At 49.1% G+C, this 21,848-nt stretch overlaps 1 protein-coding gene across 1 annotated transcript in view; it reads right to left on the bottom strand.

The window, feature by feature from the left end:
• NTSR1 (neurotensin receptor 1) overlaps positions 1-12,226 on the bottom strand; it is a 56,740-nt gene extending 44,514 nt beyond the window's left edge. The window contains exon 1 of the mRNA XM_021553529.3: positions 11,418-12,226. Coding sequence (XP_021409204.1) covers positions 11,418-12,086 — 669 coding nt within the window. The 5' untranslated portion in view covers positions 12,087-12,226. The remainder of the gene's footprint in view (positions 1-11,417) is intronic.
• Positions 12,227-21,848: the final 9,622 nt, after the last annotated feature.

Here is a 21,848-nt window from a genome sequence, read left to right as displayed (position 1 = left end):
GAATTATCATTACCTAGCCACTCAGCATGGAAATTTTTCCTGGCATCCAAGCTGACCCTCCCCTGGTGCAATTTGAGGCTGTTTCACCTCGTCCTATCACTCACTGCCAGGGAGCAGAGGCTGACCTTCCAAAATGTAAGGAACTGAGGTGTGGACCAGCCTCCTAAAGAGGAAAGAAGCCCAGTGCTGGAATGGAATTAATGCCCAGAAGATTTTCAGCTGTGCTTGAATCTTGTCTCAGCAGTACCCACAGGTCACAAGTCAGGATAATCTCCACAGCCCGATCGATGCACGTGGCCTTTGCAGCAAACTCCTCTCTGCTGCCATGAGCCTCAGGAAAGGTGTTGGTGCAAACCCACGTGGAAAATCAGGGACTGCAGCCCCAGCAAAGGGCACCTGGCACAGCCACGCTGCTGCAGCCCCATGAAATTAAAGAAAATGGGGGGAAAAAAGGGAGCCTGGCAAATCACCCGAGCTAACTCCTTCTCCTGAAAAATCACCTGGAATGTTTTAGGGGTTTTTAATTGGATTTGAGAGCACGGCTCCCATCTGGAGCACCAAGGGAAAGCACTGGCTGTCTCTTCTGAATTCAGTGGGGAGGAAGTCAGGGTGTTTGCAGGCGTGTGGCTGCTGTGTGCAGCTCCAGCTGCAGTTGTAGAGCCCCAGTCAATAGCTGCTTTGCAGAAAAAACAGTTTTGTTTTGCAGGCACAAAGACCTCTTCTATCCCTTCCCAGCAGGAGGTTTATAAAACTGTCATTTCTTGCCCTGTTTTTGCCCTTGCCTCTCTGCTTCTACTTCTCACAGGCTGCCAATGGTTTTTTTATTGCTTTGGGTGTTTTCTTTTAATTGAAAGTGAGTAAATTGCATTTTTCCCCTAAATAGTTGATGAGTTTAAAATTTTTTTTCCATTATTTCATGGGGAAAAATAGCAACCTTTGAAGCAGAAAGCAGAAACATTATTTGAAGGTGGTTTATGCAAGAGCACAGAGATATAAGCTGAAAATGAGGGGGCAGCTCCTGAGGGCCCTTAAGAGCAGCTTTTGCTTGGGCAATATTTAAGGGATGAAGTTTAGCACAGCACTACATGATGTGAGAAAACCTCTGGGGTACGACCAGTGATTTTTCCTTTCCCAAACACTCTTCTTAAAGTAAGGAAGATGCCAGCAAGCTTTATTTCTGGTGTTCACTGTATTTGTAACAGTATTTCCTGCCGTAGCTCCATTGGTAACAGGGGCAAGAGGGAAGATAAAGGCAATCATGAAAGGGAAAGAGGAAAGACCTGCCTCATCCCCCTCTGATAAAGCCATTCCCTGCAGATCACACATCTCTAGCCCTTTTTAGAGGAGCTTGGGATAGGCAGGGAGAGGGGTGGGAGACTCATTTGCTGGGAAGAGACAGAATTGCAAAGCAGTAATGCAGCTGGCATCTCATTCTCAAAACTAAATGGCTCCTGGGATGCTTCATCTTCCCTCTCTTTCCCTGCAGGACCCCTCACATTGATATCACTGAGCAAGAGGTCTGTTCTTCCTTAGAAAAAAGCAGAGCAGCTCCCTCAGGCACAGCTCTAGCCTCAAGCCCCATCCCTGTTTTTAACGTGAAACATTTCCTTCCAAACATCTGCTGAGCTGCCAGCCTGCCCCTCGTGCAGTGGGAACCACCCCACAGAGGGGGAATGGAGGAGCAGGGACTCAAAAAGCTGAAACAGGACATTGTGGGAAGCACCAGTGGGAGCTGGGATCTGGGAGCAGCAGGGAGGGTTTGTGGCTGGGGGCTGAGCTTGGGCAGTGGGTGCTGGGAGCCACAGCCTCTCTGTTCTGCTGTTCTTATCCCCTCTCTGCCCTGGCCTCTTAGAAAAGCTCTTTTCTTTGGTTAATTGTGGTTTTGTTGTCACTGGAAGCACTGCCCTGGGACTCACAGTTGGTGACACCCCCGTACTTTGGCTTGTGGTGAGCTGAGGGAAAATGCACCCATAATGGAGCTCATTTGGAAAATCCTTGAGCTTTTTGCTGCTCCCAAGCAGAGTATTCAGCAGTGACACAAGATCTAATAGGCTTCTGCTGTTTCCTTTGACTCAGAAAAATGTCTATCGCAGCTGCTAGTGCTCTGTCTTCAAACAAACTCCCTTTCTTGCTAGATACTAAAGAATAAATGGTATTTCCTTGGCTCCAGGATGCTCTTGGAAAACAGCTGTCAGCTCAGGCAGTGTTTCTGGCCACGCTGCCGTTGCACTGATCTCTGTCCAGTTAAAGCTGGGCTGGTTGTTCCATTCTGATCCTCCAAGGCTGCCCTCGAGCAGCCCCTGCCCTTGGGAGCCTCATCAGGGCTTGACTCCCCCTTGGAGAAAGGAGGGGAGAGGTTTCCCTTCCCCTCTGCCACAGGAGAAAAGCTCTCAGCAAGCAGCAAGTGCAGCAGTGACAGTGGCAGAGCCTCTGTGGTGGCACAGGGGACAAGTGGCATCACTCTGGTGGGGCAACAAACAGCTTTGGCCACATTCACAGCATGATCTTGGTCACATTTCTCCTCTGTGAGTGGTGAACAGAGGGAGGAACAGACCCAAAACAAACACAAACCCTCCTCAAAAATTCCATAACGAGGTGCTGGGCCCGTGGCATTACACCTGACAAATTCACCAGAAGAGATCCAAAGGAATAAGGCAGCTCCAGATAATTCCAGGGCATGAGAATATATTTATTCAATATCATCTTAAACTTGGCAAGGTTAATTTACCTGACAGCCTGTTTAAAATAAAAGTGGGTTATATGGTTAAACAAAATACCACCCCTCTCCAATGCCCTATTGTGTGGCCAGAAAAAATATCTTTTCTAGGTGCTTATCCACCTGGATGTCAGCATTTCCCAGAGGTTTTCATACCTCCAGCCCTTTTCTTTGTCTATGGAATCACAAGCAGGCTCTTGGGCACTGATTTTTTGCAAAACAGCAGGTTTAGATATAGATTTCTGGATTCAAATATTGCCAGCACTTGCCTACAAAGCACAGGGCACAAATCCACAGTGGATAGGCCAGAGTAATAGCAAAGCCAGGCTGTTAATCTTCATAATGTGCCTCTCAGTGGGGATTTCACGTGAATGTTATTTGCATTAAATATGATACTGAGTGGTGGATATGCATTTATAAATAAATTAAAGGCCATATTTAAGTCAAACACTGTCCCCCTGTTGACTGCAGCCCCAGGGGTGAGAGCTGCTAACAGTGGGCAGGGCAGCTCTGTTCATCTGCATGGCTTGCTGAAGACAAAAGTGGTGCAAAGTTCCATCTCACTGCCCACAGAAACTCTTTTTTTGGGGAAAATTAACCTGTTTTCTGAGGTTAAGGGTGTCAGCCCAAGCTCTATGAGTGCTGGAAATGCTATAGACACTTTTGCTTCCCCACACTCTGCTTGTGGATTTTCTCCATAAAGGCTGAGCAGGCAGGAGGCTGAGCTGGAGCCTCCCCTTGGGTTGCTGGGGATGGGAGTAAAGAAAATTCAATTAGACTTTCAAGGGAGGAAAAAAAGGACTTATCCCAAAGGAGAAGTGAACTTCTTGGCTACTTTATTACTGCTTTTCCTCAGTGGTTTTCTCTGCTGCAGGTCCTCTCAGCCTCGTGGAGCCTCAGGTATTACAGGGTTTTTTTCCTGGCATGGTTTGGTCTCCAGGCTGTGTTCAGAGTGCCAGGCTGGCCATGTGCCCAGCTCCTCTGGACTGCTGCACTCTGAGACACTTACTGATCAAATTCCTGCCCTTTCTTGTTTCCCTTTCAAGGGATTTTCTATCCTACATTAGCTAGGAAAAACCTGCAAGCTGTCAGGGAGACAAGCCTGAGGCAGAGTTTGCTCCTTGGCTTAGTAAGTGCAGTCTATTAAGTGTTAGGGGCATACACAGCTCCCCATCATTGTACCTTGAGGTCAAATAATCTCTTTATTAGTCTAAACCTATCCTTCTGCCTACAATGCTTTATCAAACTTGACACACTTGGATTTAAGGAACAAGTATGACAGTGTCACAAGCCCATGACTGACAGCAATAAAAAATGAAATGTGGGAAACTCAAAGGATTGAGTTTCTTTTTTTTGAATTAAATGAGTATATTAAACTGTATAAATTACCCCCATGGGAATAAAAGGTAAGGTCTTTGCAGAAGGAATCAATAGTGATGCCAGTAATGAGTTAAACTTTGCCAGCAGCTGTGTGAGCTGCATTTTTATAAGATGGATTTGAAAAAAATCATTGAATAGGAGAGGAAAGTGGATTAATTTCTTATTGAACATACTCAAACAGTTATGGACTTATTAAACAAATTATCCAAGGGAACAAGGTGGTACAAAAGTCCTGCCACATATTAAGACCACATTTGATCAGTTCAGCTGCACAGACATCCTTTGTTCTTGATTAAGTTAAAATTAATAGGATGTGGCTTTGCAATGACTGTATTAATTAGCTCCTTGGAGTCCTGATCAAAAGTAGGGATCTGCTGAGCATCTGGCAGGTCTGCAGCAGGTCCCTGCTCCCAGGTGTGGGTGAAGTTGGTAAGGTGATAAACCCCTTTTTTCAAGGTTGGAGGAGGATGAAAATGGGATGGTTAAGGGGTGAGACTGCTGCTCCTGGCTGCCTAACACCTCCCAAAGCCCTGAGAGCAGACCAGGGCAGCAGGAGCACCCCAGGCTGAGCCTGGCAGCAGGGCAGAGCTGCCCAGGGTGGGAAGGCAGCAGGGACATGCCTGGATGAGCCTTGGCTGCTCCCTACAGGTGCCAGCACAGCCACGGGCACTGCCCTGGCACAGCTGCCCCTCCCCTGCCTCCCTGATTTAGGGATTCTGAACATGCCTCCTGCTCTGCCCATGACTCTTCAGTTCAGAGCTACTCCCAGCTTTTTCATAAGGATTTTGCATAAAATAGATGTTTTTTCTCCCCTTTCAAATATTAGGCTTTATGAAAGTTTACGTTTTTTCATTGTTTTTTTTTTTTTCTTTATTTCTGCTAGGAAAATCTCATCTCTTTGATTCCTGTCTTCAGCTAACAATTGCCTCTAGCCCACGAGAACACAAAAGCTTCAGAGAAACCTCACTGAACTTTTCCTCAGAGGAAAAGGTTCAGCTACAAAGACCTTGTCCATTTTATCTTTCTCTCCCTGGGAAAGCCCCCACGGAGCTGTGCCCAGCAGTGCACTCTGCACTGAGAATTATTGAAGTGAAACAGCCACAGGAGATGAGGAGCCAGCCTCACACGCTGAAACCACCTGCAGGTGAGCAGCTCCTCCAGCCTAGCAGATGCATCCTCCCCAAAGACTGAGTCACACAGCACAGCCTGCCACAGCACCCCTGTCCTGCCAGGAGCAGGCTGGTGATGAGTTTCTGGTACCCCAGGGGGGGAGGAGGAGGATGGACCTCTTCAGACAAGGCACTCAAATAATGGCATTCAAACTTGTCTCACTCATATTTTCCTCCCATCCACAGAAAACAAGTGAGTGCAGAAAAACACTGAGAATGAACTTCAGCTCAGAAATGTGCTCCCAGGCAGGGTTAGTACTCCACCATTTCTAAACCCAAGTACTTTTTTTTCTAATAAGTCATCAGCTCAACTGCTTTATCATCATTATCCTATGTCTGGGGGTTTTTTAATCCCACACCTAATAGACTTTGCAATTGGATGGAAGAAAAGGTGTCCATGGGAAGGAAATGTGGGGGAGATGTCACTGGAGCACGATGAGTGAGCTGGGCATTGCAGGTGAGAGTGGCCTGTCCTGGAGGGCAGAGAGCAACCAGACAGACTGGGAATGTAAAAACCCAGATTCATCTGCTCAGCGTGAGGGAAAGGAGGGTGCCAGCTCTGGGGCTGATGGGTTTGGCATTTAATGCTCTCTGCCTTAAGGCTCAGAGCTCCCACCTGGTCAGCCCAGGACCCCAGCACACTGCCAGCCCCTCCAGTCCCCTTTGCTCACTCTGTCCCATGGCCCTCAGCAAGGGACAATTTCACAGCAGGGAGAAAGCAATGGGGACCCCATGGAAGCCCAAATTCCCCACCCAGGCACCCCTGTGTCCCACAGGGGGATGCTGCACATCCTGCCAGCCTCGGGCAGGACACAGAAGCGTTTCTAAACGTCAGGAAGCAAAAAAAAGCCATCTGTGAGTGTTGAGCAGATGCTGCACAGAGACAAGAGTGAAAGTCTTTAAGGGGAAGGAGGGGGGAAGCAGGGAGATGACAATTAAATAGCTGTTTTAAATGATCTGAAAGATTAAAGGCAGATGAAGGTTTTGGGATTTTTTTTTTCTCTGGGATGAGCAACTACGAAATTGCCTTCATGTCTTCTGCCTTCACAAGCTGCTGGTGAGAGGAAAACCTCAGAGCTAAATTGATCGGCCACATTTCCTCATTTTTTTATTATCTCTCCAGCTGACATCTTGGGAAGGGGGAGGGAAAAACAAATCAAGGGAATTAAAATCAATTGAGGGGGGGAAAAAGAGAAGAAATTATGTAAGAACTGGCAAAACACAGCAGGCAAAGTGGTTATGTAAAGCAATGAACACAAGAGCTTATTTAAATTAGATCTAGCTGCGAGACAGAGCAGAGTGTAAACGGGCTGGGATTAGGCAGGCTGGGCTGTCGTGCATATGCTGAGTTAAAGCCCTGGGTTCCCTGAATAGCCCATGAAAAAAAGGCAGCTTTTTAGGGATGCTCCCAGCACAACAGATGGGATTGCTGCTGGGGTGGGGGTCCCTCTCCACCACTGTGGGGATGGATCCAGGCACATTTACACACCAATATCTGCATTTTCTTATCTGCCTGGGGCTGTGGCAGCACCATGATCTGATGGGACACAGTCCTGCCACAAAGGTGCCATTTGTGAGGGGTGAGTGGCACCCAGGACTTCTCTGGGGTAGTGATTTAGAACAGCACTGTTCTAAATTAAAAGCCATAGCAGGATTTCAGCTGTGACTTGAGGAAGAGAAATCAACTTCAATTCCTCTAGTCAATACCAGTATAAACACAGGATTCCTGGACTATTGACTAATCCTGGATAGGATTTGCCAGCAAACAGGAGAGAGAATTCACTCTTGGCTTATGGCTTGCTATTTTCATGTAATATGGAGAAATGCTTGTCATGTTTATTTATTTGGCATCACAGATCTGAGGGTGGGCAGAGCCCTGCCTTCCACAGCACCAGAGCAGTGAGCACATCCCACCACCCTGCCAAGGTGCTCCTCACCAGGGGAAAGTGTAAGGGAGCGTTTGCAACATCATACATGGAATTAATAACTCTGTGAGCCTCTCAGACAAATGGAAATCAAATACATCACCTCAGAAGAGTGTGTAGAGAGTATGGTAATGGATGTCAAGACTCCTGGTCCTTCCTTTCCTTTCCCTTCACACCTGAGGCTCTTTGGCAGGTCCCTTCAAAGGCATTGCATGAAGAAATGTAGACAGAAATAAAGCTGAGGAGCCACTTGGGCGAAGAGCTGCTTTGTGTGCAGAGTTATTTACTCTACAAATCATCCAAACTGTGAGCAGGCTTCATAAAACACAACAAACGAGGGCTCTGGAGGGATGGGTGAGCTGCAGGCAGGCAGGCTGGGCTGGGGCAGAGCAGATCCACAGCGGAACAGAGATCCTTCCAAAGGGTGAGGAGGTCCAGAGGAGCTCCCCAAGTGCTGCCCTAACAAATGAGCAACTTGGAGCTGCTGGAGCTGTGGCAGTGCCTGGAGGAGCAGGGCCTGCTGCCACGTGTTTAATAAATGGGATCACACCAGCTGTCCGTGCAAATCAAACATTTGCATGTGTCAGACACTCTGCAGGCACTTGCTGTGACTTGGGGGACATTTTTGCAGCATCCAAGCACAGGCTGTGCCACACCAGTGGGAAAACATCTTCCCCTGTGAATTTTGGGGTGCCCACACCCAGCTCCACTGGCACATGTGCCCAGTCCAGGCCCAGATGAAATCCTGGGGTTTTAGCTCGAGGAGCTGTGTGTGTGTACGGGGACTGACAGTGCACCAGGACTGTATTTCCTTCAGCTTCCCCTCTTCCCCAGGTTCTGCTGTGAACCTCTCCAGAAAACAGGTATGAAGGAAAATCAATTTGCACTGCATCTGGCCAGTAAAATTCAGAACTTTTTGAAAATCAGGGCTGAGGCTCTGCCATGTTAATGGCACACAGGGCTGCACATGGCAGATCAGGACACTCAGTGGGATCCTGTTTTGAGGAAGTTGGTTCCAGAGCCACCCCCATGGGCACAGACTCATAAGTGAACAGGGAAAACCTCTCATCCCACCCCAGAACTCTCATATCTATTGCTGCCACAACGAGGAGTTTAAAACCTCCTCCAGCTGAAGCGCCAGGAAAACATGAATTTACTTCTATGGCTTTAAAGTGTTTAATCTATATGGGAAAAGAACCTAAAAACTGGCAACAGTGCTTTTCAGAGGATGTATGCCAGCTAAAGAGTTTACTAGACCTAAATAATGTGGCAATAATGGACTTGCTCCTGCTACCAGATCCCACTGGATGCCAAAATCCAAACAGACATCTATGACTGGCAGGAGCAATGTGAAAACTTGGCAATGGAGAATGTATAATAAACCAGATCCACGGGCTGATTAAAGCAGCTGCAAGGACAGTGACGAGCAAAGCTGGGAGGTAGTTCTAAGAATTCCATATTAGATGCCACACAGGGCTTATGCCTCGATGGCAAGAGGTGAGATGTGCCTGGGGTGGGGATCGTGGGGACAGTGTCACCCTGCAGAATGTCTCACCTGCTGCTCTTCCTGATTATGTGCTGCCCTGGACAATTTGTAATTGCTAGAAGAATATCAGTGATTACCTCTTACACTTGTTGTGGAGCTTAAGTGGTGCAAGTTAATATGTGCAAGAACCAAATTTCCTGAGTGTCGTTTCAATAATTACTTTTTTTATTATTCTTACAAGGAATCCTGGTTGTTCACATTCAGTCTAATTCCACTCAGGAATGTTCACTAAAATTTGATTACTCAGAGCAAATACAGGGGAATGTTTTCAAAATCAGAGATGTTAAATTACTAGAATCAAGTAGACCCTTACAACTCAGAATATTCTGTGATTCTGTGAAATGCTTTTTCCAGGAAGCTTGTTCCAGTTCAGAGAGGATCATTCTCCTGTAATGATCCCAGTAAAACCATCGCTCACACTGATCTCTCAGGGTAGAAATGGTTAAATGCCCTGTTCTGGGACAAAACTTGAACTTCTTTCAATCAGTCAACAAATAAAACCACTTGGAGAACTAATGGCTTCCAAAAAAAAAAAAAAAGCCAGTTTGCTTTAGACAGTTTGCCAAACAGGAATAGGAGTGAAATATGTTGAGTGATTTATTACAAGTGAGCTGCCAGCTCGAGCAAGTGCATCACTGCTCTCCTTAATTTAAAGACAGCAAATGAATGCAAAGAGATGCAGAGATGCTCTAAAGCAGCTTGAACCCACCACAAAAGACCAGGGCTCCAGATTGCCACCCAGCAAGACCTCTGCACGTCACGCTGCACATCAGCACTGCCCTTTCTCTCCCGGATCTTCCATCATTTGTCTTTTTTTAAACCTCTGCACAGCTTAGGCCGTGGGAGCGCCGGCTCGCACGCTGTGCGCTGGTTTCCATTAACGCACTTCCAACCTGACTTGCAGCTGCTTGGCTTATTCACTCCAGAGCCCTCCCCTGTCCAGGGCCCTGCCTCACGTTGTGTGATGCTTCCCTGTGCTCAGAGGAATGGAGTGAAACCATGAAACAACCTTCTCATCTTGGCAAAGGCACTTCTGCAGCCAGATCACTGGAGAAGGAACAGATCGGCACAGTTTGGGGTTTGGTTCTTCCTTCTCCCCCAACAGCTGCCTCTCTTTTTTAACTTTTAAATTAATCCACTAGTTAATTAAATATATATATGAGGAAAAACCCACAGGTGAACTTCACATATGCATAATACATTCATGTCTTCCTACCCCTGACTTGGCTAATGGGGTAAGGTATAGCCTGAATAATTGCAAGACTCTAAGGTACACTGAGAATTGTTTAAAGTGTAATCTCCAAAGATATGGATGAGAAATAATCCTCTGGTTTTTAGCCCTCCCATGGTAACAACGAGCATCAGTTTAATCCTAGAAGGAAGATGAGTGGAAATAATGCATTTCAGTCCCATTGTTCTCAAATCAGATGGCTCAGTCTCCTCAGAGAGCAGAGAATTTGGGTTAAGTACACTGGGCTGCCGCTGACAAAACCTTCCAGGCATCTACAGGAGAAATGCAGCCCTCACCACCTCAGATGAAAGTTAGGGATCATGATAAAATGCAGAGGAAATCCAGGGCTTCTATCAGGGCTTGATTTTGGTTTACTTGAACAGTACAGAGGGGAAACTGGCAGAGTTTTGTCTAAACATTTACTGACTCTGATCTTAAATCTAAATGCACATACCCTCACCTGCTTTTAGTGGGAAGGAATGGTTCGGATTAATTTCCATTTAAGTTCCATCCCTTCAAGTGTGGCAACATCCCAGGGACTTCAGTACACATGCAGCTTTAAATTCCAACTGCCCGCTGATTAACCCCCCTGAAATTCATGTTCCAAATAAAAAATTGAGCAGCTATCACACGCAAGCCTGGCAGCTAAGGGACTATGGAGATTGGTGTCTTGCTCTCTTCTGTCCCTCCTTCCCTGTCTCTTACATTTTTTCAAGCTCAATGCTCCAGTAAACAAATGCCTCAACCCGCCAGAGCACTGGAGCACGGCAAGTGTTGATGCTGAAATCCATTCCACGCACGGGCGTGTTGGATTTAGCACTGTGTGGAGAGTGCTGAAGTCAGGAGGGGCTGCTAAAACCAGCTACGGATTTCCCCAAAAAAGCAAAAATAGCAGCCTCTGGCTTCCACGATGCAGCTCCTTTTCAAAAGCCTATGTTATACCCTGTGTCCAAAACTTTCTGAAATTAGGAGCTGTCACTACGCTGAAGAAAAGGGCTCTGGATCAACACAAAGAACTGGGAGAGGGGGAGAGATGGTTTTGTTTCGCCTAAACTTACTGGCTGTTTTCCAGCAGAAGGGGGGGGAGATGCAGAAAATGCAGGGAAAGGGTGGAGATTTGGGGGTTTCTGGCCACGATCGGCCACCGGGAGCTCCGGACCGGGACAGGGGAAGCTCCGGGCACGGGAATGGACCCGATTAACCACGGAGCAGGATTTTCCGCGCTGCAAGGTCTCTCTCCTCAGTGTGAGGAGGGGCACAGCAAGCGGAGCCGAGACCCCCACAAATCCCTCCTGAGCGCACCCTGGGCCGGTGCATCCCGTCAGGGCTGCCCGGGACATCCCATTCCCGAGCCGGACCCCGCTCCAGCCTCCCCGTCCTGCCCCGCCCGGCTCCGCAAAGTTTGGCCAGCCGGGGGAGGAGGCGGCTGCCCGGTGCCCCGGCCCCTCACCTGGATGACCGTCTTCAGCGTGGAGGTGTCCACGATGGCGGTGCAGATGAGGGAGTCGGGATCCTGGTCCTTGCCGTAGATCTGCCCCATGGTGAAGACCATGGGGATGGCGAGCAGGAAGGAGGCGATCCAGATGCAGCTGATGAACTTCTTGGTGCGGCTGCGGGACATGATGCTCTTGGCTTTGAAGGGGTGGCAGATGGCCATGTAGCGCTCCACGCTGAGGCTGGCGATGTTGAGTGCCGTGGCATAGGTGCAGGCGTCCCGGAGGAAGTAGTAGCCCTTGCAAACGGCGCCCCCGAAAGCCCAGGGGTGATGGACCCAGATGAAGTTGTAGAGCTCGATGGGCATGCAGAGGAGGAAGATGAGGAGGTCGGAGAAGGCGAGGCTGGCCAGGTGGTAGTGCACGGTGCTCTGCAGGTTCTGCAGCGACTTCTTCCTCACCAGCGTGTACGCCGTGATGGAGTTGCCCACGGTGCCCACCAAGAACAGAGCCGAGTAGATGACGGTCACCATCACTTTGGAGTAGATGTCGGTGTTGACGTCCAGGTCCTCCTCGTCGGGCACTTTGGGCAGCAGGTCGGAGCGGTTGGACGCGTTGGCATAGCCGCTGGGCTGCGGCGGCAGCGGCCCGGCGGGCACGGCCGGGGCCGTGGCGTTCGGGTGCATCCCCGGCGCCGCCCGGAGCCGCCGCTGCCCCCGGCGGGGAACTTGGCCGCTTTTAATGCGGCGGGAGGAGCCGGCGGTCCCGGGGCTGCCGCGCCTGTGCGAGTGCGAGACGCGCCCCCCGCTCGGAGCGAGCGGCCCCGCATCGCATCCATCCCTCCTCCCCTGCTCCCCCGCACAGCGATGCGTGCGCTGCGCCGAGCCCCGCGCCGCGGCGGGACAGCGGGACAGCGGGACAGCGGGACAGCGGGACAGCGGGACAGCGCGACAGCGGGACAGCGGGACACACCGGGACACCGGGACACCGGGACACAGACACATACACCGGGACACACCGGGACACCGGGACACACCGGGACACCGGGACACCGGGACACACCGGGACACACCGGGACACCGGGACACACCGGGACACCGGGACACCGGGACACACCGGGACACCGGGACACCGGGACACACCGGGACACACCGGGACACCGGGACACCGGGACACACCGGGACACCAGGACACCGGGACACCGGGACACACCGGGACACCGGGACACACCGGGACACCGGGACACCGGGACACACAGGGACACCGGGACACCCGGACACCAGGACACACCGGGACACCGGGACACTGGGACACCGGGACATCGGGACACCGGGACACACTGGGACACAGACACATACACCGGGACACACCGGGACACCGGGACACCGGGACACAGACACATACACCGGGACACACCGGGACACCGGGACACACAGGGACACCGGGACACACCGGGACACCGGGACACAGCGGGACACCGAGAGATACCGGGACACCAAGAGACACCGGGACACCAGACACCGGGACACCGACAGACATCGGGACACAGACACACCACGGGACGCCCAGAGACACCGGGACACAGACACATACACCTGGACACTGAGAGATACTGGGAGACACCGGTACACTGAGACACACCGGGACATGGACACACACACTGGGACACCAAGAGACACACCGGGACACACTGGGGCACCGGGAGACACACCGGGACAGGGACACACACACACCGGGACAGGGACACACACACACCGGGACACACACACACACACACCGGGACAGGGACGCACACACTGGGACAGGGACACACACACCCGCCCGCCCCCCCGGTCACCAAGCCCACCCCGCAGACCACCCCGGCCCCGGCCCCGCCGCCGAGAGGGATTTGCAGCCCCTCGGTCCCCAAAGCGCGGCCCCTGCAGGGAGAAGGTCCCGGGCTGGGCTGCACAGGCACTCCCCACTGAGACTCCCCACACCTTCTCCACCCCTCACTCAGTTGGGCACAGAGGCACAGCTGGAAGCTGAGGGCTGGTGAGGGGCTGCTGGTGGGGCTGAGACCCCTCTTTCATCCCCCACAGGGGGAGCAGAGGTATCAGGGGTGCTCTGACACTCCTGTACATCTGTAGGGACTGCTGATTCCCAAATACCCACTCAGCTCTTGCTGCTGCTAGAATAAATGCATGGAAATGAAGTGGAAAATTCACCTATAAATACCTACCTGTGCCCTGGCCTGCTTGGGGCACCCTCACTGCCATGGCACAGCTGCTTTGCTTTGGTCCCTATCACTGACTTTTCCCTTAATATTTTCATGTTTGGGGATGTGGGTTCCTCTGTGAGCTTCCCTGTTGCAAGGACAGGGGCTGTGGGGGTGTCGTGGTGATGCTGAAGGTGACAAATGGATCCTCCACAGGGAAAGGTTCCCCAAGGATGAGTGGTCTGTCATGGGGTTACCATTTCAGCCACCCTGTAAACCTCTGGTGAGCTGTTTGTCCACTCAGTTGCCTTTGACAGAAAAATCTTTATAAATTAAGAGAGAAGATGGAGGAAAATCCCACTCAGAGCATCACTGTTTTATCCAAAGACAGCCATAATTTTTCCTGTTCATTAACAGATGCTGAGTACCTTGTTTCCAACAGCCAGTGGGTTTTGTGTTCACCCAGGTTGCTTACCCAGCTGATGAAAGATTTTTTTAATTCTTCAGTTAGTCAAATAATCTCTTTAATACAAGCAGCAAACTTTCCCCAGCCAGTGTTCTTCCTCTTACATCCATCCAATAAGAACACCACGGAAGACTAACCAAAATCAGATTTGTTTAGTCATGTTATTCATACCAATTTGGAGAGAAATATTTTCCGGCACTCATCCCACTCTAGTTTAGAGAATGACTAATAATCTCTTAACACCAATGTTCCTTCCATTTAAGCTCTTCTGTTATGAAATTTCTATTAGCTGAGAGGAGTCTGTCAGAGTTGCTGTTCCCAATTAATCTCCCCAATTGCTCCTGACCCTTGGACAAGGTCTTGGGATGGATCAAGAGTATTTATTCTGGAAAAGGAGAGTGGAATATGAGGTAAATTGGTGGTATGTACTGATGTGTAAAGGAGATCTGCAGCTGGGATTCAAACCTCCTCCTGGCTACCCACTGTCCCCAGCCCTCCACCCCCAAGCTGGGGGGAGCTCAGGGCCCCATGATTTAAGCACAAACCCACAGTTATGGACTAAAGCAGCTCTCCCACAGATGCAGCAAGTGAGTTCCTTTGGGATCTTTATCTGTAACGAAGAGTTATTGTCCCTTCTGGTGCTGTAACTTCGTTTTGGCCTTGTGAAAAGCTGTTGCTATTCCCACAAACAAGATACCCATCTGCTGGTCTAATTTTGCAGTGTGGATGTGCACGTTTATATCAATAGCTGTCTGCAGAAATGCTCTGGTTTGGGTTTTGCTGCTTCATCTTTCTGCACACAGGCAATGCTCAGGCATGGCTGACGAGGAGACAATTGCCCCAGCAGCTCTTCCTGAGTGCTCCGTGTGCTGCCTCCTCTGCTTTCCCTCCATGCCAAGTACTGGCAGGGAGTATCAAGAGATATCATTTAAAAATACTTCTAATTGCAAACTGAAATAGCAGGTACCTGGAAATAATGTAGTTGTTGATCTACAATCAACACTTCAACAGGCTGGTGCAGTTTGTACCAGCCAAATCTCTCCTTTCCTAAAAGTGCACAGGGAAGGTACTACCTCAAAAGTTGGTAGGGACCATCCCAAAAATGGGCTGAGTGCTCCCATCAGGAAAGGCCTCAGCAGTGTTGGAACTCAAAATGTCCCTCATGGAATTTTTGGAGGTTCCAGGCCTTGGTCAGAAGCATTTTAGACCCCGGCAGGCAGCTGCAAACAGCTGTGATTTTGAGTTTGAGCCATGGAATGAGTTACCAACTTTGAAGGTGGAACAAGCAGTCACAAAGGGTCAGATAGTATAGTAGATGTAGTTACAAAGTAGAGGGGAAAATTTTTTAGCATCGTACAGGGGAGGTTTAGCTTTAGCACCTGTACAGGGGGGTTTTACTTTGTACATGAGGGTCAGAGGTTTTCAGATGGAGGAATGGAGGCCGATCCTGTTCCTCCTTCTTCTTCCTCACCTCCATGTTCTTGGTGGTGTTGGCACTCACAGATTGGGTTCGAGTAGAAAAGCACCTTGTAACATAGATAGTAGGTACTGGGGAAAAGCTGTAAACATGTAACACGTAATGTACCATATAAAAGAGAGCAGCAGCCCTGGGTGGGGAGAGAAGAAGCAGTCGGAGTCAGAGAGGATGTCAGGGTGTGTGTGTGCCTCTGCCTGAGCTCTGAGCAAACCACAGCAGCCCAAGGAGAAAATCTTTTAGATAACTTGCAATAAACTGCCTTGAGACCGAACAACAAGAGGCTGTGGAGTTTTCTTTGGAAGCTCGGGTTGGAGGAGAGACTTTTCCACCACATGGAACCCCTGAACCGGGCTGGGAGTTCCGGCACAGCAGCACATTTCTATGAGCCAATTAAATTAGTAAATTCTAAGAATTCCTTGCCAGACCTGCCTCAGCCACATGTGAAGGACTCTGTCTCTCCAGCAGACAACTCTGTTTCTCACAGACAGTGTGTTGAGCACAGAGTTTTTCTCCTGGGATGCAGCCTTGCATTCCTCAGGCAGGGATCAACCTCTCCTCCTTTCCAGAAAGTTTTTGCCCAGGCAGGCAGGTTCTCCCTTCTGCTCTGACCTCGCTTTTACAGAGCTGGGCACCTGCGGCTGGTCCAGCCTGGGACCCTGCCCTGCTCTCCAAGCTGGGCCTGCCCAAGGAAGCCACCCAAAAAATCCACCCCTTTCCATCCCACATCTATCCCTTTCCTGCCTCTCTATTCTCTCCCTGCTGCCAGCGCATGCCCTGGGGGATTTGTGAATTCCCTTTCTACAAAACGAATAACAAAAGCATCTCTTCTCACTTTCTCTCCTGCTACCAGCAGGGTTTTAATCCACTTTTCCCTCCCAGCCAAAGCAGAGGCAGGGATGAACCGCTTCCTCCTGGTGCTCCAAAGCCTCCACCACAAATCCCCACTGTTTGTTTCGGAACCAGCCGACCTTTCAGCTAATCTGGGCTCGTTTTAATATATTTTGTGTGTGTGTGTCTGCGGCTTAAAAAAGGAAAAGTATCATGGAATCCAAGAAACGCCTGATCTCAAATGTTACAGCAAGGCATTTACTTAAAATCTTGCAGGAAAATGTCACCCAAAGACCTCGTCTATTTAAACTGCCTGGACTTCGAGCCGAGGGTCCCACTGTGCCTCAGATGTGGAGCTTCACTCCCCTTTTATGGAGACTCAAGTATTTTTCATCTTCTCTTCTTCCAGGTGATTCCAGTCACCAGGAATTTTTCGTGTTAATCTTATTCCTGCCCGATTTCAACAGAAGGATTTTTCTGAAGGGCACAGGAAGCAGCAAAGGGGTTGGTGCATAGAGACAGCATCAACCTTTTTGCCATGGAGCACCCAGCCCCAAAGCCCTGTTAGAGCAGGTGTGTGAGGCAGGGGATGCTGGACTGATGGAAGCCTTTAAAATCACTGCCCAGTGGGCTCACTATAGACAGACTCTCCCGTAAAAGTCAGGAGTGTCTAAGATGGGTTGGGAAGGTAAAATCCTGGAGTATACAGGGATTTTTTGGGGTCATGCTGTGCCTGAAAAGTGAGGAAGTGAGGGAGAAAGGGATGGTAGAAAATGAGACATCGATCAGCGTTGTTGGTGGCAATATTGACTGGATCATTACTTACAGGCACTCCTACACTCAACTTATTGCAAAATAAAGTGTTGGTTTGGCTGAGCAATAAACAATATTTACTGCCTTTGGCTGAACTGTTTTCAGAAGAGTATTTTAAATCAAACCAGTTGATACGCAGGAAATTTATTGACTCTGGTTTTCATGGCAGATTCACCCGCTGAGGCTCTGCAGTGTGAGCACGTTGGTGTGTGGGCTGGCAAAGTGGACAGACGTGCCCAGAGCAGAGCAATGATCACACACCCCAGCATGTGTGTTCCTGGGCAGCTTTAAAGAAGAAAAAGGCAGCCCACAACCCAGATCACACTGTGATGTGTATGGTGCTATTGGTAAGGAAACCACTCTGAAGAAGGATCAGTCTCTGGGAACGAAAGACTGGGAAATAAAGTGTCCAGGCACCTTTTACAGGTCCTGTATTGTGTGTGCTACATGGTCAAATTCAGTCCTTTGCTCAGGCAAAACTCCTCCTAAGATAAAGAATGTACTGGCTGGCAGACCCGGTAGTATTTGTCTCAAACAACAGAGAGTGATGCATTAGCTGGACACACAGAGGAAATATCAAATTCTTCAGCTTAGAGATAAAGGAGTTTGGGGTCCCCTGGGCTGGTACTGCAACAAGCCCAAATCTGATTCCTCACGGCATTTTGTCTTTATGTATGCAGTACAGGTGCTCTCCACACAGACAGTCGTGCTGCACACAGGGTTTCTCTTTGGAAATCCTGGGGTTTATTCCAAGAACAAACACATAAAAAAGGCACAAAGGAGTCGAAATGGAAAGTTTGCACTGGCTGTGGCTGGGACCCTCCATCCTAGCCCCAAGCAGGGCAATGCAGATGGGCTGTTCCTCTGCTCCCCAGGGGTTTAATCTGATTTTGCAGCCCTGGCAGCTCTGCCAGCTGCGCTTCCAACAGCTCCACGCAGCGGTGCTGGCTCGGAGCACAGCCCTGGCTGCCAGCAGCACTCCAGCTCCAGCCCAGTCCCTCCTCACACACCACACCAGCATCTTTCAGGAAGTCTCAATTCGCAGATCAACCTCATTCCCTCAGCCCTCCTCCATCAAACCAAATCGGTGATGCTGTTTTCCAAAATTTCAGTGGGCCTGGCAATTGTAAAATGCAAAGGAAAAAGCAGCACAGCAAAACTTCCTGGCAGCCAAATGCTCTTTACTGTCTTTTCCCAGTGACCTTCCCATGTGTTTCAAGTGCTCACAGATCCTGATTAAATGCCTTGGATTTCAGGAAACACAAAAAGCACCGGGCATGGTTTGTGCTCTTTCCTGGTGTGAGTTTTTTGTTAAATGCTGGAAATGCCACGGGCTGGAAAGAGCTTTTTCCTTGGCTCTATGTCACCAAACAACAAGATGTGTTCAGACACCCTTCACCCTGGTCCCTGGCACCCAGAAAATCCCTTTCGTTTTCCAGGGAGACCAGCACTGAGGGATGCAGCAGGCTCAGCACCAGAAACGTTCCCAGTGGAAACTTTCCTGGGACTCCCTGCACTGGCTTTGACATTTCAAACTCAAAACCTTGGCACTTTGTGTCTTCCAAAGCACGCTGTGACCTGTGGAGATGCTTGTTATTGGTTCTGTGTAATCTGGCTCGTTCCTGCTGTTCTTCCCTTTAAAAGCCCACATCCTCCTATTTTTTCAAGCCCTGACACCCTGAGCCTGGGCTGCTCCTGGACCCAGTCTGGAATCCCTGTCCCTGTGTGAGCAGAGAGTGCTGACACTTCTCTGCAGCCTTGGAGGGTATGACAAGATTCCTCCTCATCATCACCAGGAGGAAGAGCAAGAGGCTCTGCTGAAGCTGCTGAGCTCTTTCCCTGCCCTGCAGCTGCCTGGGCACAGCCTGAGCTCAGCCTGGAGAAGCCCAGCCCTGGTATCTCTGCAGGACCTGCTGCTCTGATGGTGAATGTGAGACTTGCAAAGGTTTATTCACACTCCTGTGGCCAGGGATTGCTTTGTGGGCTTGCCTGGGTGCTTTGTTTCTGAGGCAGGAGCAGTCCTGCTGACCCCAGCAGCTCTGCAGAGGCACCAGCTGCCTCCCTGTGCCCACCCCAACACCTCCCAGCCACATCTCACACCTCAGGCTGTGCTGGTTTCCTTCCTCCACTTGGCCAGATTTACCCAGACAATTTCTCTGTTCAAGCATCTTGAACCAGAGAGGACAAAAACCCTGACAGAGTGAGCAGAGAGTCCCTGGAGAGGGATTTTCTTTTCCTCCTTCTGTTATGGCTCAGAAGTTATTGCATGCAACCCAGGGGAAAAGGGTCCCATAATCAGGTAAAAGCCCAACTCCAGAGGCTCTGTAGTGTGCAGCATCCCTGGGACTGCTCTAAATTAAACTGTATACAACCAAATGATGCAGGGGATAAAGAAAAATATATCTACAAAAAAAAAAAAAAAAAAAGGCCAGGGAAGTTCATTTCCTTTCATCCTGTGTTAGAGAGGGAGCTGCATTCAGTACCTGACATCTTTTTTCCCATAAGTCTCATCAGAGGTGTTTGGGGAACTGCAGGTTCTGAAGAAATGTAGGGAGAAAAAAAGGAAAAAAGGGCCCAGATTGTGGGAAATAAATCTTTGGTTGATTTAGTGAAAAGATGTTTACTGAGAAAGGGAACTCTCTGGACAATAGCTATCATTATAAAGATTCTCATAAATCACAGACAAACTGTTCTGACGCCAAGGGAAAATATTTCCAACTGTTTCACTGTTAAAAAATAAGCTGGATTTTTTCATCTTACAGAAAACAATGTCTGCTCTTGCAGCATCTTTTGATTTTTGCTTCTAGAGACTTCATTTTGCTTCTAGAGACTGCTCTGCCTCTTGTCTTGCCTAACCTGTGAATATCATGCCAAAGCCTTATGCCAAAGCAAAGGGGTGATCCTGTGGTGTGTTTGCTAGAGTTGGCAACTGCTCCTCGAGAAACTGAATCAGAATCATAGAATGGTTTGGGCTGGAAAGGACCTGAAAGGTCATGTCCCAACCCCCTGCCATGGGCAGGGACACCTTCCCCTGTCCCAGGCTGCTCCCAGCCCCCTCCAGCCTGGCCTTGGACACTTCCAGGGATCCAGGGGCAGCCACAGCTTCTCTGAGCAACCTGTGCCAGGGCCTCAGCATCCTCACAGGGAGGAATTTGTTCCTAATATTTAATCTCTGCACATTCTCTGTCAGTTTGAAGCCATTCCCCCTTGTTCAGCCCCCCCATGCTCTTGCACAGCCTCTCTCCATTTCTTTGTTGCTCCCTCAGGTACTGGAAAACCACATTTAGTTCACTCCAGAGCCTTCTCTTTCCCTTAGCTCAGGCTACAGTTTTGCTCTTTTGTTTACAAAGCCCATGTGTGCAGATGTTGAAGCCAAAACAAGTTCATGTTTAGTGCAGTAAATGATTTTACAGCAAAACAGAAAAAGTTGCCCACCCAGCCTTGAATCCAGGTCTGAATGCCCGAGGAAAAAAGTCTGGAGAATGATTTGGGTAGAAAGATGCATTCATACAAGAAATTGCTAAACATCAGCAAAGCCACGCTGGTGACAAGGATGTGAAATAGGTTAGAAAAATTAGATGGAGTCCTTCTTCCTCAGTAATGACCCTGTCATCAAAGGAAATCATATTTCACCAGGTGACAAAGAGGAGTAACAATGACAGAAACTTCCACAGAAGCAGCTGTGAGATAAACTGGCAGGCAGTGGAACTCTGTCCAGAATTCAATTTTAAAAATTATTTCTTTACATGACTTCATTCTCCAGAATTTGCTCTGATCCTTCAGCAAATTTTTCAGCCATGGGTCAGCTTGGCTCTGACACTGTGTGAGGTTCAGAGAGACACTTAAAGCCCTTGTTTTACCTGCAGCTATGCTGGCAAGATGAGCAGGTTGATCTCAGTGCAAGGAGAAATATTCCTCTGCAAGGGAGGCACAAGGAGAAACAGAGCTATGAAATTCAAGAATTAAAAGCCAAAAGTCAGGCTGAAGTCGGGGTGGCAGGATCTGCCTGGATTTTTTTTGCATAAGTAATACTTTTAGAGGGCAGAAGCCTCAGGCAGCATTTTCTGTCACCTCTACAGCTTAATTTGCACAGCAAGGGCAATGCTTGGATATTATTTTCAAATGTTTGGGGCCTATAACAATATGGGGCATATAAAAAAATGTGGGATTTTGACCATAAATGCCAGGAGTTATTTTTAAAGATTTTTAAAGTAATTTTTAAAGCCTTGTGGAGTTCTTCACCTGCTGTCCCCAAACAAGATTGTCTCAGGGGGTGTCTCATTTGAGTGTCTCCCTGGAGAAAGAGAAGCACCTGAGGCACCTCAGTGGATCATAACAGGGAGAATAACAAATTACCAGCACTGATGAGCTTCTGGAACCACTGGCAAATGAGCTGAGCTAGCAGCAAGTCCTAAATTCATCTCTGTGAGGACTAAGCTTTGGATGCATTAGGAAGATGTGTAGTTCCCACCTGCTTGTATCTGCACCTTAATGGAGATCTTCACTTCCCAGCAGCCTCTCCAAGGAGCTCAGAAATACACCCCTGTCCTCTGTGAAACTCTCTGCTTCCCTTGATAAGTACGCAAACATATTTTATTATGAGCCTAATATGCCAGCTAGAAGGAGAAATTGATAGTCTGCCATATAAAGAGATCTGAGATATGCTT

Source organism: Lonchura striata, chromosome 17 (assembly GCF_046129695.1).
Source record: "Lonchura striata isolate bLonStr1 chromosome 17, bLonStr1.mat, whole genome shotgun sequence".
In the NCBI taxonomy this organism is placed as follows: domain Eukaryota; kingdom Metazoa; phylum Chordata; class Aves; order Passeriformes; family Estrildidae; genus Lonchura; species Lonchura striata.
Note: the sequence above shows the minus strand (reverse complement) of the source record. Positions and strands in the feature narration are given on the sequence as shown.